We start from the raw sequence: 13,941 nt of genomic DNA on the forward strand, positions 1-13,941 counted from the left end.
GCTGGAAACTTGGCATGCACACTTGTTTAAAGCTGAGAAACTTCGTCCTAAGGGGAGTTGCGCGCAGCGCCTTGCGGAAAGCGCACTTTCTGAGGGAAGTCTGCGTCCGCCCTTGAGCGCTCGCGGCGAGCCAGCAGCTCTATTGACCTTGCTCCCGAAAAAAAGTGCTTGGGGAGAAGGGAAACCTGAGGGCCCGGCGCCCAGCACCTGGTTTCCCCGCCTCCGCCATCCAGCCAGCCCCCGGCGCCGCCTCGCCCCTTGGCGGCAGCAGCTGCCCCCTTGCCGCCGCTCACCTCTCCCCTCAGGTGCAGCCGCCGCGAAGCGACACTGTCTCCGGGCGCCCTGCGCGAGGAGGCGGCGGCGCGCGTTCCCGCCCCTTTCCCCTCCCACCCGGCTCCTGAGCTGCGCCAGGAGGGAGCTGCTGAGGGGGCTTCGATTCCGCGCTCGCCTCCGCCCCAGGATCGGGCTCCGGAGCGAGCGCTGGGCGCCGAGGTGGAAGAGCAGCCTGGGGCGCGCTGCTGCGGCTCCTCTTCGCCCTTGCGCTTCGCCTGGGGGCTTGCGCGCCCACCTCTTGGTCGCCGCCGACCCGAACTTGTCCGCGAAGGGCGGGAGCGAAAGCGCCGGAGTTGTGTGTGAGGGAGAGAGAGAGAGAGCGCGCGCGTGTGTCTCCTCCTCCTCCTCCTCCCGCCTCTTTGCCTGCGATTCTTAACCTCTACCGGCGTCCATCCTCCTCAGTGCAGCGCAGCCCGCCGCCGCCGACGTTGGGGGAGCCGGTGTGTGTGTGTGTGTGTGTGGAGCTGCTCCTGCCCGCCCTCGCCTTCCTCTCCGCGCCTCTCTCTCGGTCCCTCTCTCGGCGAGGACGAAGCATGCAGCCGGCGCTGGCGCTCTAGGGGCTCGCCGGCGGTCGCAATGCAGCTCGGCGCAGGCGGCGGCGGGGAGAGCGAGCTTTTCTCCAAGGCGGCGCGGCGCGAGGCTGGGGGCGGCGGCGGCTGCTGCTGCGGCGACGGCGGCTTCGTCTCCTTCTTCTTCTTCTTGACGGGCTTCTAAAGCCTGGACGGAGCGGGATTCCAACATGCCGTGCTGAGAAGGACCAGGAGGCGCCAGACACAGGGGCTGGGCTCGCGCGTCGTCCGTCCGCTCGCTCGCTCGCTTCGCCAGCGGACTTCCGAGGGGCTCGCCTTCGCCTCGCTCAGGGGCGGCCGGCCCCCCACCCGCCGGCGGGACTCGCACCTCCGCTGCTTCGGAGGGGACTCTGCCTGGGGATCCGCCTCGACGTCGCCTCCCTGCCCTGACTGCGCTCGGGGATTTGGATTCTGCCTTGGGACCTTGCAACTTGCAACCAGGAGGAGGAGGAGGAGGAGGGCTTTATTTTTCTATTTTTTAAAGGGGGTCTCTATTTTTTAAAGGGGGTCTCTATTTTTTTTGAGGGGGTCTCTATCCCCACCACCGAAGGGGGAAGCGATCGGGTTTCCCCCAGCGCCGGATCCGCGTCTCTCGGTGGGGATCCGGCGGTGACCTCGAGGAGACGATGAAGCTGCTGGTGGCGCTGGCTTGGCTCTGCCCGGGCGCGCTGCTGCTGCTGCTCCGCCTGGGCGAGGTGGCGCCGCAGCCTTGCCCGGCTCAGTGCTCCTGTTCCGGGAGCACCGTGGACTGTCACGGGCTGGCGCTGCGGAGCGTCCCCAGGAACGTCCCTCGCAACACCGAGAGGCTGTAAGTCGCCTTCCTCCCTGCGGATTTCCCATCCACCTCCCCAGAAACACACCTGCCGCCCTCCCCTCCCCGCCCCCCCCCGTGCCCAGGTCCCAACATCCTTACCATCCCTTTCCCTCTCATCCAGCCAACATGTCAAGCAACCCATTGCTGTTGCCAGAGCATGGAAGACATTTCCTCCCCCCCATTTCAAAAAAAGCAAAGCTAAGTGGAAATGCAATTAGTGCTTTCAATTCTCCCAACACTTTCCCTGGTTCCTTTCTAGGGTGCGTCAGTTTCCCACTGCCCCCAGCTTTGTTGTTGTTTTTCCCAAAAAAATTTTTTATTGGTTTTCACAACATTATAAACAAACAAACACATAAGAGAAACAAACATAAATCATAGCCTTATTGAAAATTACACTTGTTAACATTGTTACGTGACTTCCTCGCTTCCCCTTGGTTGAATTTCATTGCACGGTTTTCCAAATCACAGTCCTTATAAAATTTAACTTAAAAATTAACATCCTTAGATCTTCGCATTATGAAATTAAACATATTTGATGCTTAACATAAATGAAATCCTAAGCCAATCAAATATCTGCAAGTTGTTTTCTGTTAATTTAACTTAACATATTTAACTAAGTAATCGTTAAATTTAATCCACTCTTCCTGATACTCTTCCCCTGCCCCCAGCTTTGAAGCAGCAATTCTCCAGTGCATAGTTGCATTATAGGTACCTTGCACAGCAGCAGGCTTTCAGAGTAGTTCACAGTTGAAGTTTCAGAGCTTTATTTCCTTCTGAAGAGGTGCCTTTATACTGTATGCTTTTGTTTAGTTATTAATGCAGTTCTTTATTATGGGCGTACAAAGCTATACCCCACTTTGGCTGCTCTGCAAAGGAGTTGCTAAAAGTGGCTTACAAGTGTGGAAACCAATAAGAACCCAACCATTAAAAGGCAAGTCTGTCAAATTAAACAGCAGGAGAAATGCAAAAAGCAGCACCAGCGATCAATACACGGAGTTCCTTATGGGCCTTCCCCCCCCCTTAAAAAAAATCAATGTATGTTGCAGATGGCTTGTGTTGTGGTTAGTGCTGGTGGTTACAAATCTCTTTAGGACTTCCGCTATTTCATTATTTTTTTTAGTGTAGTACCAACACCAGATGCCCTTTATCACTTTCTCTGCTGCCTTAGAACACATATGCACACACAGATCAATGTATCTTATTTTAGAACACCAGAGCCTCAAATTAGCTGCTCCTTATTTTGGAATACTTCAAGTTCCTTGAACAAATACCCAGTTATTCCTTTATTTCTAAATTATTGATTTGGTAAGCCCAGCTTACCTTCCCTCCCCCTTTCCTGCAATTCTCATTATGGGGTTTGGGTAATGTAAGGAGACATGAAAGAACCAGGCCATTAGTTCCACTGCTTTGCTCCCCCCTTACTCAGCAGTAATAAGCAAAATACACTGCTGTTAATTTGGGTCAGGAAGAGACTATGTGTGAGATGGCCCTTTCCATGCTTCCCTCCATATTTATCTTCTCCCCCCTCCCCTTTAAACGAATTGAAATACACCTTTTCTTCTGATCTGCGGAAATGACTTGTAGAAAACAGCTTGTAGAATACACTTCAGGCCAACTTCAGTGCAGACTTAAAATGGGAAGAGTAATTTGCAAAGCCCTCTGCCTGAAATCTCACCAGCTCCAAGTGGAGTCACCAAGACAAACTTTACCAGCCCATTTCAATCCTCTTTTGTTTCACTTAATCTTTTTTTTTTTTTACAAAAACAAACCTATTATTTATTTCATTTATGAATCTCTTACCCTGAGGCATCCAGAAGCAATTTATAAAACCTACTCTGACTTTTCAAGAAGGCACTTTAAAAATCAAGACGGAGGATTTCCTGCTACTAGGAAATCCTGCTTTTAACAATACTCCTTTGCCCCAAAGGTGGAATTCTTAATTCTTCCCCCAACAAAATATTTATATCGTTTGTACAGACTGCTGAATAATTTGGGGCTGGAGGCAGAGAGATCCTACTAAAAGGAACATGACACTTGTTTGCCACACAGTTAGATTCTTGTTACCTGCTTTCTCAAAATAGAATTGCTTTTACTACTTGAAGTTTATTGTTCCAAAGATACAAAAAGTATTGAAGAGGTACCTAGTACCCACTTCGTAGATTTAAGTAAATCTGCCATATCATTCTTAGCTATTATGATCTTTCCTAACTGATCAGTTAGGTTTAAGAGTGTTCTTCAAAACACGTCCTGGTTGTCTTTGTAGCTATTAATGTAAGCAGCTTTGGGAGAAAAAATGGAGTCTCATTAGCATTTTTGCTTTAAACTCAGAGAAAAATATCAGTGACTCATTAGTCTTAAGGGCAGGTGGGGGAAAATCTGTAGATCACTTGAGATTCCTGCTACTTTTCTTAAGTGGAATGTGCTAAATCTCTCCCCCAAATATAATGCACATGGACTCAAGGCTAGTTTCCATTATCAAGCTTTTCCTCCATAACTTTACTCTCAAGTAGTGAATCCAAGCTGAAGTCATAGAAATATAGTTGTCCCTTACTTAACTAATCATGACCAAATTGGAATAAATTGAGATTTCGAGCTTTTCCATTATTTGTAAATATGTTGTACCTTTTACAATTACAGGACTAAATGAGATTTAATAAAATAAATTTAAACCCAAACATAGGGTTAAAAGAGACGAACACTTGGATCATATTGTTTGTAAGTTCACAAATATTTGCTTGGGTAAGCTTGGCTGTGTAAGTTTTAGGAATGCTGAGTTTTTTAGGAATGTTGCAGAGATGATGCCTTCCAGAAAAATCCTGGGCCCCAGGAAAGCTGTCAGATGTTTACTGTCCATTTCCTCCTTGCTTCACCATTCATTTGACTATTTGATGCCAGTGTTCCTGTCTGTTGTGGACGCTGTAATGGTCTTCAGGGGTTGTCTCTGAGTACCTGACTGAAGAAGTGGGCCAATGATTTCTCCCCTGTTCTCTGTAGGTCCAGGAAGTAACATACTAAGCATATCATTAAGTAAACACGTTTTGATTTCATCTGTGTTTCTCTCATTCATCCATTAAAACAGCGAATGGACTTGTCCAGAGGCAGTGGTAGCAGTCATTAATCATAACTGTTCCTATCGCGAGAAAGTCAGATTTGTGAATGGCACACCACAAATCTCACTGTTTCATGATAGGAACAGTCTAGAAACAATATATCCAAATGCTTTTTCAGTAAACTGGAAATTAAAACAAGTGCAAATGAAATCTGCTAAGGAGAATTACTTTTACATAAACTTTTCAGGAATTTGCACCAACCTACAGTTAGATACTAAACCTCAAACTCTTTGTTGCAAATTCTTATTGTTTATTTGATTTTAATAAATAGCCACCGGTTCTGGAATGTTTTAACTTTACTACTACTTCTTCTTAGGGATCTTAATGGCAATAATATCACAAGGATCACAAAGACTGATTTTGCTGGCCTAAGACACCTTCGAGTTCTGTAAGTTGCCTTTTGTTGTATTTTATCCGTTACTATTGTATGCTGCAGATGTGCAGTTCTGTGGAAAATGACTTATTTTATCAACAAGGCTAATTCTTTACTTAACCTCTAAAATAACGACAACCAAACTTACACTGTATGAGAAAAAGCAGTTGGGAGATGACATAAAAATTGGGAAGACTGCCACAGTAGCAATTTTGTATTGTAGCCACTTGTGATTTTATTCTTTTCCTTGACTCTATAAATACAGCAAATTATTGACTTTCTGCAAACGAAATGCTTTTTAGCAAGCTGTAAAGAGAAATATCTGTTTTTTAAAGGCTAACTGAATTAATTTGTTTGAATGCACTTTGAGTTTAGGATTGTCAGAAGTTATTCTAGTTAGCAGTAAAGGGAAATTCAGGAAAGAGAAGCTATCAATGCAACTTGATTTTACACCAAATTCTGCGAAAATTGATACAAACTTTTAAATAGTTTTACCATATATAAAGCCTGGTTACTTAATAACTCATAAGTCCTCAGGGCCTATAGATTTTAAAAAAATCACTATACAGTAATGACTGCTCTTTCAGTGAAGACAAAATCTTCTTTGAGACATGCTAGTAACAAAATTGTTTTAAATTAGGGAATAATTGCAAACAATTAGATTGGTTTTGATATTTTATCCTAAAGATAAAAAGTTGCAAACTTTTCCTTTTGTGGAAAAAAAATCACATTAACTCTTTTTTAAGTTGAAAACAACTTGATTTATAATAGTAAAGTGTAGCTTTCATTTCTTTTTTTTTAAATAAACTTTTATACATCATGTACATGTTTTTAACATTCTGTAATTGAGCAGCAGCAGCTTTGTCTTTTTCCTTAAGCAAGGCATATATTTTTATCACCTTTGACCCTTCAAGTTCTTGAGCAGGTTTAAGGTCTCTGAAAACGGAGAGGGTATTTTCTCTCTTCCTTGGGGGAAAAAAAGTCATAGTGGAGTTTAAGGTGACAAGTCTTAAACACATTAAATTGGATGGGAAGTCTAAGAATAGAGTGAGAATTGTGAAGTTAATAAAGAGGAGCCGGTTGCTAAAGTGCTGTAATAACAGGTGTTAATCATCGCTTGATTACTAGCTGTTTTAAAACTCATGCTCTGCATTTCAGTCAGCTCATGGAAAACAAGATTAGTACAATTGAGAGAGGAGCATTCCAGGACCTGAAAGAACTGGAGAGACTGTAAGTAACATTTTATTGATTTGAAATACCACAAAGCAAGTTGTTGTAATTTCCCCCCCACTCCCCTCCCTGTTTCTACTTTGAGTTAAACTACTGGGATTTGTTTGCCCTCTTGGAATTCTTATTGGACAGAATCAAATGGAGCAGTAGATTCTTGTAGAATAAAGGGAACAATTCTATGTGGGATAGAGGGGGAAACTGAAATGTAATTTTCATTTTTTGAAAGACTAGATTCATTTGCAATCTAATGTGAAGAGTTCTAGGGACATAAACAAATTTTCTGGAGGGAATGAATTACAACCCCTAACTTGGTACAATCTAATGATGATAAACTTGCTCCTTCACTAAGAATACAATTTAAGCATCTGGTTTCCTGTACGTTGTATACTGTGTTGTGGGAAAGCAAAACATTTGTGTAAGGGAGAAAATCAGTTGTCAAATGCTCTAAAATTTAATGCACTGTACAGAAAATTGTGAAGTGTTTGAATGGATCGAAGAATGTAAATAGAAAAATGGGCTGTATTCTACTAAGTACTACTCAGAGTAGACACAGTGAAATGAATGGAATTATTTCCATTTACTTCTATGGGTCTGCTTCAAGTAGGACCAGTGTTGAATACCACCCATATCAGCCTGTGTTTATAGTACTGTAATAAAGTATTTGGAGACTTGAAAGGCCATCCTGTTGAATGATAAAGGCTAGTTAGTTGCTCTCTCATTCCACCTATGCAGTTTCTTTGAAAGCTGCATTTCTGTTGTGCGTATACTGTGTTGCATTTTGACAGCACTCAAGACTGCAGTAATTCAGTTTGGGACATGAGTTCATGTATGTTGCATTCTTCTGTACCGTTTAGCTCTTGCATAGGATTGTTCATTGCTTATAGGGAACAAGGCCCTCTCCGAACTATACTGTTTTTATGAGCACTGTTTTTTTAGTTCTCTGGGGCTATCTTGTGTTTTTCTTTTTTAAAACAACAACAACAGAATATAACAACCTCATCTGTCTTTCTCCACCCTTCTTGCCATTCCCTCTGTGTAGCAAGGATGTTTTCAGGACATCACTGGAAAGTCAGACAGTTTAAAATCTTGAAAAACAGCAGACTAACTTTCTGTTTCAACTTGTATGGGAACAGAGTATCTGTGTCTTGCATGCTTTAACAATATGTCAGTGGAGATTTTCTCGAATGGTGACGGTTCTATACAGTTTTGAAACATGGCATAAATTTGTTTTGGAGAAGGAACATTTTTGCTTATTTTTGCTAGGCCGTGTTTTGCATTGATACCGTAGCTTGCAAAAGCTTTTTATTGATAATATGGAATCAGAGAAATAGGGAAGGGACGCGCACTGGTGAAGTGGTTTGTGTTTGAGCATAAGAGTTGAAGTTTGCCCAGGTCTGCTGCTAGTTTAAGGTTTTCTAAAAAATACCACCAATGTCCCTTTTAAAAAATCATTGTGTTTCTGCAAATAGAGAGTGACATGCAATTTATGCACACATACTATTGCCGGTTTTTATTTCTGGAAATTAGTTTACAGAAAATTATTTCCTAAGTGTTTGTCCAAGATCAACAATTATATGCTTGATGAACTGTTAAGTCCCGGATCACATACTGGTAGAAGGTGCTCATAAGATATTGGCGTGAACATAACTTGTCAGCACATTATGGCTAATTTCATCCTCAGAATGTTATTGAGGTATGTGGATTGTGGCCTAAATCCCTAACACTTTTATGAAACTGAATTAGCCAACTAAGTTTTTACTCAGAGCAGACCTCTTGGAATTAGCAGGCTGAATTTAGTCATGCTCATGAATTTCAATGTGCTTTGAGTATCACTAGCACTGGATATAATCCCATGTCTATTTCAAATATGAATACTATACCAGAGGGACGCGGGTGGCGCTGTGGGTAAAAGCCTCAGCGCCTAGGGCTTGCCAATAGAAAGGTCTGCTGTTCGAATCCCCGTGGCGGGGTGCGCTTCCGTTGCTCGGTCCCAGCGCCTGCCAACCTAGCAGTTCGAAAACACCCCCGGGTGCAAGTAGATAAATAGGGACCGCTTACTGGCGGGAAGGTAAACGGCGTTTCCGTGTGCTGTGCTGGCTCGCCAGATGCAGCTTTGTCACGCTGGCCACGTGACCCGGAAGTGTCTCCGGACAGCGCTGGCCCCCGGCCTCTTGAGTGAGATGGGCGCACAACCCCAGAGTCTGTCAAGACTGGCCCGTACAGGCAGGGGTACCTTTACCTTTAAAGAAACCCCACCCCAGCAAAGTTGTATCTGTTAAGTCTGCCATCACTGTTTATTTATTAACACCTTTTAAGCACAGCTCTACCCATGTCACATTCAAGGGTTTAATTCAGTGTTTCCCAAACTTGGGTCTCCATCTGTTTTGGACTACAGTTCCCATCATCCCTGACCACTGGTCCTGCTAGGTAGGCATGATGGGAGTTGTAGTCCAAAAATAGCTGGAGACCCAAGTTTGGGAAACACTGATTTAATTGGAAACTACAAAAGAACTCCAAAGGTGGAAGATACCCCTCTCTCCACCTGCCTCAGTTGTTTTCTAGCTGGGCTCCAATACTACAAGCGAGCCCATCAAGGATAAAGCAGTCGGGTTTCAGCACACAAACCTCTTGTGCACTTAATTTCACCCTTTCCTTTTCCTCTTTTACATGTGACTGTATATAGCTCGATGCTTAGGGGTTAACTTGCATTTTGGTTAATTAGCTGAAACAAGTAATTGTATATATTTTGAAAACCACTGCTTTTTTGTGGAAAGAAATAACAGTCATGTGGTTAAAATGTATTGGAACTTGTTCAAAAATCAGAATTCGTCTTCTAAGTTTAAGGTTTTCGTTTCCACCCACATTATGGTAATAGTGTCACAGTTTTCTGCTCTGTTCAAGGCTCAAATCACATGTTTTGGAGTAGAAGGAATTTGGAGCCAGAATCCTTTGAAATCATCTCAGCTGCTGGGCTATGAACAAGTGTTCAATATCTGTGAGGAAAATATGAAGATTCATTTTGTTGACAATTACCACATCCACCTGAGAGATAGATGTTGTTGTCTTGAGCCAATTCATCCCTTTGAGATTTTGGAATTCAAACACATTTCCCAGGAAATTCACTGATAACTCTCTTCAAATAGTTCCTTTATGTACATGGCGCAGCAGGGACTTGGTTAACATGCATGATATTTAAATATCAAACAAACTACATTGCTGTGGCAGTCTTTTTGATGTATTAAGTGGTTACCATATAGTGAATGCAAAACCCATCAAAGCTGCTGGCTGGGTCGTGTTCTGTGATTTTGATTGCTATTTAACCACCATACAGTTTCTAGATTAACCCTTGCTTTCTGTTGTGACACACAGTCTGGCAGAATGATACCGTAGTTTTCATAGCTCTGCAATTTCATCGGTGAAACACATGCCTGTGCTTGTCCCAAGGGCAGGGAACTTCCTGTGGGCTGACCTCAACCTGCAAGAGTGTCGAGCTTGGCTCATGAGGTCATTTCCACCAAACCATTCTCATCTGATCACAGGTGGCATCATAAGGGGCAGCAGCAGGGTGGGAGAGAAGAGTCTTCCGTTACGCTTCCCTCTGCCACAACTTGCATGAGAAGCTGCTTTTGAGAAGTGTTTTAAGGCAACCTCCACACCTGTGTTACAGCTGGAATGGGCTGTGGGTGCTGTCTTCAAGCCTTTTCAAGTCTCCCCTCCACTCCCCTTTTAAGCTTCCAAGATTTGGAAACTGAAAGAAAGGGGCGGGAGACAGGGAAGGGCCTGGAGAAGGGGGGTGGGGAGAGAGCCGCTCCTGTCACAACAGCTAGCTATCTCCAGATGTCAAATTTGGCCCACGAGCCTCGTCCAGATAAGGATCTTCTTATAAAGATCTGGCCCTTGGAGCCAAAATGGCTCTCCACCCCTGGTTCACCCTCACCCCATGTTTGCATTAAGCAAAGAATATCCCTATGGACAAACCCACCTTTGAAAAACCCATAATATCTCTAGCAACTCTGCTCTTCCTCACCAGTCATTGAGGTGATTGTTGATAACGTAGGAGGAAGAGAAGACACCAAGCGACATTATAGGAATGTCATGTTGGATCGCATTCTACACCCTCTCCTGGTATACAGTATACAAGCTCAGAAAGAGCCCACAGTGCCATCCAGGGGGTTAGGAGGACAGCAACCGACAGCTGTAGGGCTCTCCCCTAAGGCAGGAGTTCAAATTCCCCAGAAGTCCAAATGCCGTAGCCAGAAAATAACCCTTTGACAGGGAAGGGCCTGGAGAAGGGGGGCTGGGGAGAGAGCCGCTCCTGTCGCAACAGCTAGCTATCTCCATAGTCAAAAGGGTAAAAGGCCTGCATTTGGTACTAATTTGTAACCACATCCCAGCCCCTCGAGATAAGGGTACTTAAGAGTCCAAATGGAAATCATTTTGAATACTGTACTGCAGAAAACAGCAGTGCCTGGGTGAGCAAAACACAAGAACCAGTCTATTAGATTCCATTTAGTCATCCCAAATCAAATTCTCAGTAAAAACAATTCCATGTATAAAAATCCAACATAAAGAAATAAAGATCTCCACTTGAAATAGGGAACGTCTTCAGTGGGTGCTGAAAAGACAATAGAGGCTGTCTTATGTGTAAGGGGAAGGCACTTTAACAGGTAGGTGCACTCACAGTAGGAGCCTGATTCCTATATTGCATGGACAGATATCTCCAGGGTACCCTCTCCTTCAGTGACTGATTGGCGGGTGGCGCTGTGGTCTAAATCAGTGAGCCTCTTGGGTTTGCTGATCATAAGGTCGGCAGTTCGAACCCCCACAACAAAGTGAGCTCCCGTTGCTCTATCCCAGCTCCTGCCAACTTAGCAGTTCGAAAGCATACCAGTGCAAGTAGATAAATAGGTACTGCTGTGGTGGGAAGGTAAACAGTGTTTCTGTGTGCTCTGGTTTCCTTCACGGTGTCCCGTTGCACCAGAAGTGGTTTAGTCATGCTGGCCACATGACCCAGAAAGCTTTCTGTGAACAAGCACTGGCTTCCTCGGCCTGAAAGCGAAGACTCAACCATCCAGGGTCCTTTATCTTTACCTATACCTATAACAGGTGGAGCAACCTTTTTAGTGTTATGGAGGGCAGCACTGTGAATTGGTTGATAGCTCAGTGGCAAAGCATCACAGTAGGACTAGAGATGTGGGTTCAGTTCTCATCCAAAAGAAAGAAATGTGGCTTTTGCAAGGCAAAATTGATTTGTATTTTTTAAGTGACAACTTCAAATTGAGAAGGGGAGAGTAAAGGACTTCTGCTCTAGTGAGCAACAATTTAATTGCACAGCCACAGACCAATCCATACACAGGACCTAACTTGTCACATTTCTCCTTCCATTTCTCCTCAGTCCCACGTATAAGATCTTGGGCTTCCAGTGATACGCGCCAGTGCTGATTGGGGCATTTGTTTTTTTATATATATATAAATATTTATTAAGGTTTTCCATTTTATACAAACAACAAAGAAGAAAAAGAGATTAAAAAAAACACACAAAAAAGACAATATTAAAAACACATAATTTCCAAAACCTAATTTCCAAACCATCGTCCTTTGACTTCCTCGAACCTCCCCTTCTTGTTTTCTAGATCAAATTATTTATCCAGCAAATCCTAATCTCCTAACTTCACAATTAATTAACCCTTTATTTTCTATTCAGCTTCTTAAATTATTGTAACTTAAACCTTATTAAAACAAAAGAAAAAGAAAACATATTTCTTCCATATTCTTTTACCATAACAGCTAAAAACCATTGGTTTCAATCCAACTCCCTTCAAAATTCAGTAATATTACAATATTTCTTTAAATAATCCTTAAATTTCTTCCAATCTTCTTCTGCCGACTCTTCTCCCTGGTCGCGGATTCTGCCAGTCATTTCTGCCAATCCCATACAGTCAATCAGCTTCGTCTGCCATTCTTCCACAGTGGGTAGATCTTGCGTCTTCCAGTGCTTTGCTATAAGTATTCTTGCTGCTGTTGTTGCATACATAAAAAAAGTTCTATCCTTCTTTGGCACCAATTGGCCGACTATGCCCAGAAGAAAGGCCTCTGGTTTCTTAAGGAAGGTATATTTAAATACCTTTTTCATTTCATTATAAATCATCTCCCAAAAGGCCTTAATCCTTGGGCACGTCCACCAAAGGTGAAAGAATGTACCTTCAGTTTCTTTACACTTCCAACATTTATTATCGGGCAAATGATAGATTTTTGCAAGCTTCACTGGTGTCATGTACCACCTGTATATCATTTTCATAATATTCTCTCTTAAGGCATTACATGCCATAAATTTCATGCCGGTGGTCCACAACTGTTCCCAGTCAGCAAACATAATGTTATGACCAATATCTTGTGCCCATTTAATCATTACAGATTTAACCGTTTCATCCTGAGTATTCCACTGCAACAGCAAGTTATACATTTCTGATTGGGGCATTTGTGGGGCACGAGTGCAGTGTTACAGCACTGGTTTGGCATACAAAATATCCAGGTTAAATTCCAACCACAAGTTCCCACAAGAAAGAAGAACCCCCCCTCCCCAAATTTCCAACAGCTAACAAGCAAGAGTAACTGACACATCGACTAATACATCTCTCAGGTGGTTGTAGGGCTTGTTCACACCAAGGTTGCCTTTCATATTGTCCAGCCCAATTAATCTTGTCCAGTCATGCCACCCCAAGTTAATTTATATGAATGCCAATATCTGCTAGATATTTCCTAGCGTGCCTTACCTATTGACCAAGGCTTCCCCCCCCCCCATAGCCGCTGCTGGACTGATCCCTACTGTAATTGGGACAAGCTATTTGGCCTCTCCCAGTCCCCTTGCAGGTGCACTAGTAGCAAGGACGAGCAGAAGAAGCAGCCCCTTGCTTCTGAGTATTTGAAGTCTGCCTGGTTGCTGTGGAGAGCAGAGAGACAAGGGGATAGTGATAAACGGTGGGTAGCAGCTGCATACATAATCTGTGACTGAGTGTTCATTAACTCTGTAATTTGAGAAAAGGCACAATGGCAATAGATGCTCTTCCAAGTCTGCATGCCTCATTCAGGCTCCCTGCTCTTTATGTGGGACTGTGTATAGTTGGGGGTGCCTGATGTGTGTATTTGGGGTGTCCTCTGTTGGGGGTGGTGGCATTGTCATTGAGATAGTGCTTCTCCATCCACCGCAGGGAATTGCACCAGAACTGCTTTTAGTTACTGATTTTGCTGCCTCTCCTCTAATCCTGAATGGAAGAATATGTCACATGTAGTTGGCATCACTAGCTGTATGTAGAGTGTAGGCTTTTTGTGTTAATAAAGTTGTCTGTGCTCCTTGTCGCCTTTCCCAGTATATGGGAGAACTCAGCAGGGTTTGGGGGTGGAATGGGGGTGTCCAGTGCGACTTCAAGCTGCATGTTTACCCTGTTCCTCATTTATGCTGTTGCTGTTGTATGTCTTGATGTGGTGGTGATGGTTAGGTTAGTACAGTGGTGC

General features: G+C 43.8%; 1 protein-coding gene across 8 annotated transcripts in view; it reads left to right on the plus strand.

The window, feature by feature from the left end:
- Window positions 1-13,941, plus strand: part of SLIT2 (slit guidance ligand 2) — a 264,819-nt gene that overhangs the window by 24,458 nt on the left and 226,420 nt on the right. For 7 of the 8 annotated variants that reach the window (XM_053403608.1, XM_053403613.1, XM_053403612.1 and 4 more), the window contains exons 1-3: window positions 977-1,710; window positions 5,143-5,214; window positions 6,358-6,429. In XM_053403608.1, coding sequence (XP_053259583.1) covers window positions 1,529-1,710; window positions 5,143-5,214; window positions 6,358-6,429 — 326 coding nt within the window. In that variant the 5' untranslated portion in view covers window positions 977-1,528. Of the gene's footprint in view, window positions 1-976; window positions 1,711-5,142; window positions 5,215-6,357; window positions 6,430-13,941 lie in introns of those variants that run through there. The other variant, XM_053403609.1, reaches the window with a different exon arrangement.

The sequence above is a fragment of the Podarcis raffonei genome, chromosome 9 (assembly GCF_027172205.1).
Source record: "Podarcis raffonei isolate rPodRaf1 chromosome 9, rPodRaf1.pri, whole genome shotgun sequence".
Lineage (NCBI taxonomy): Eukaryota > Metazoa > Chordata > Lepidosauria > Squamata > Lacertidae > Podarcis > Podarcis raffonei.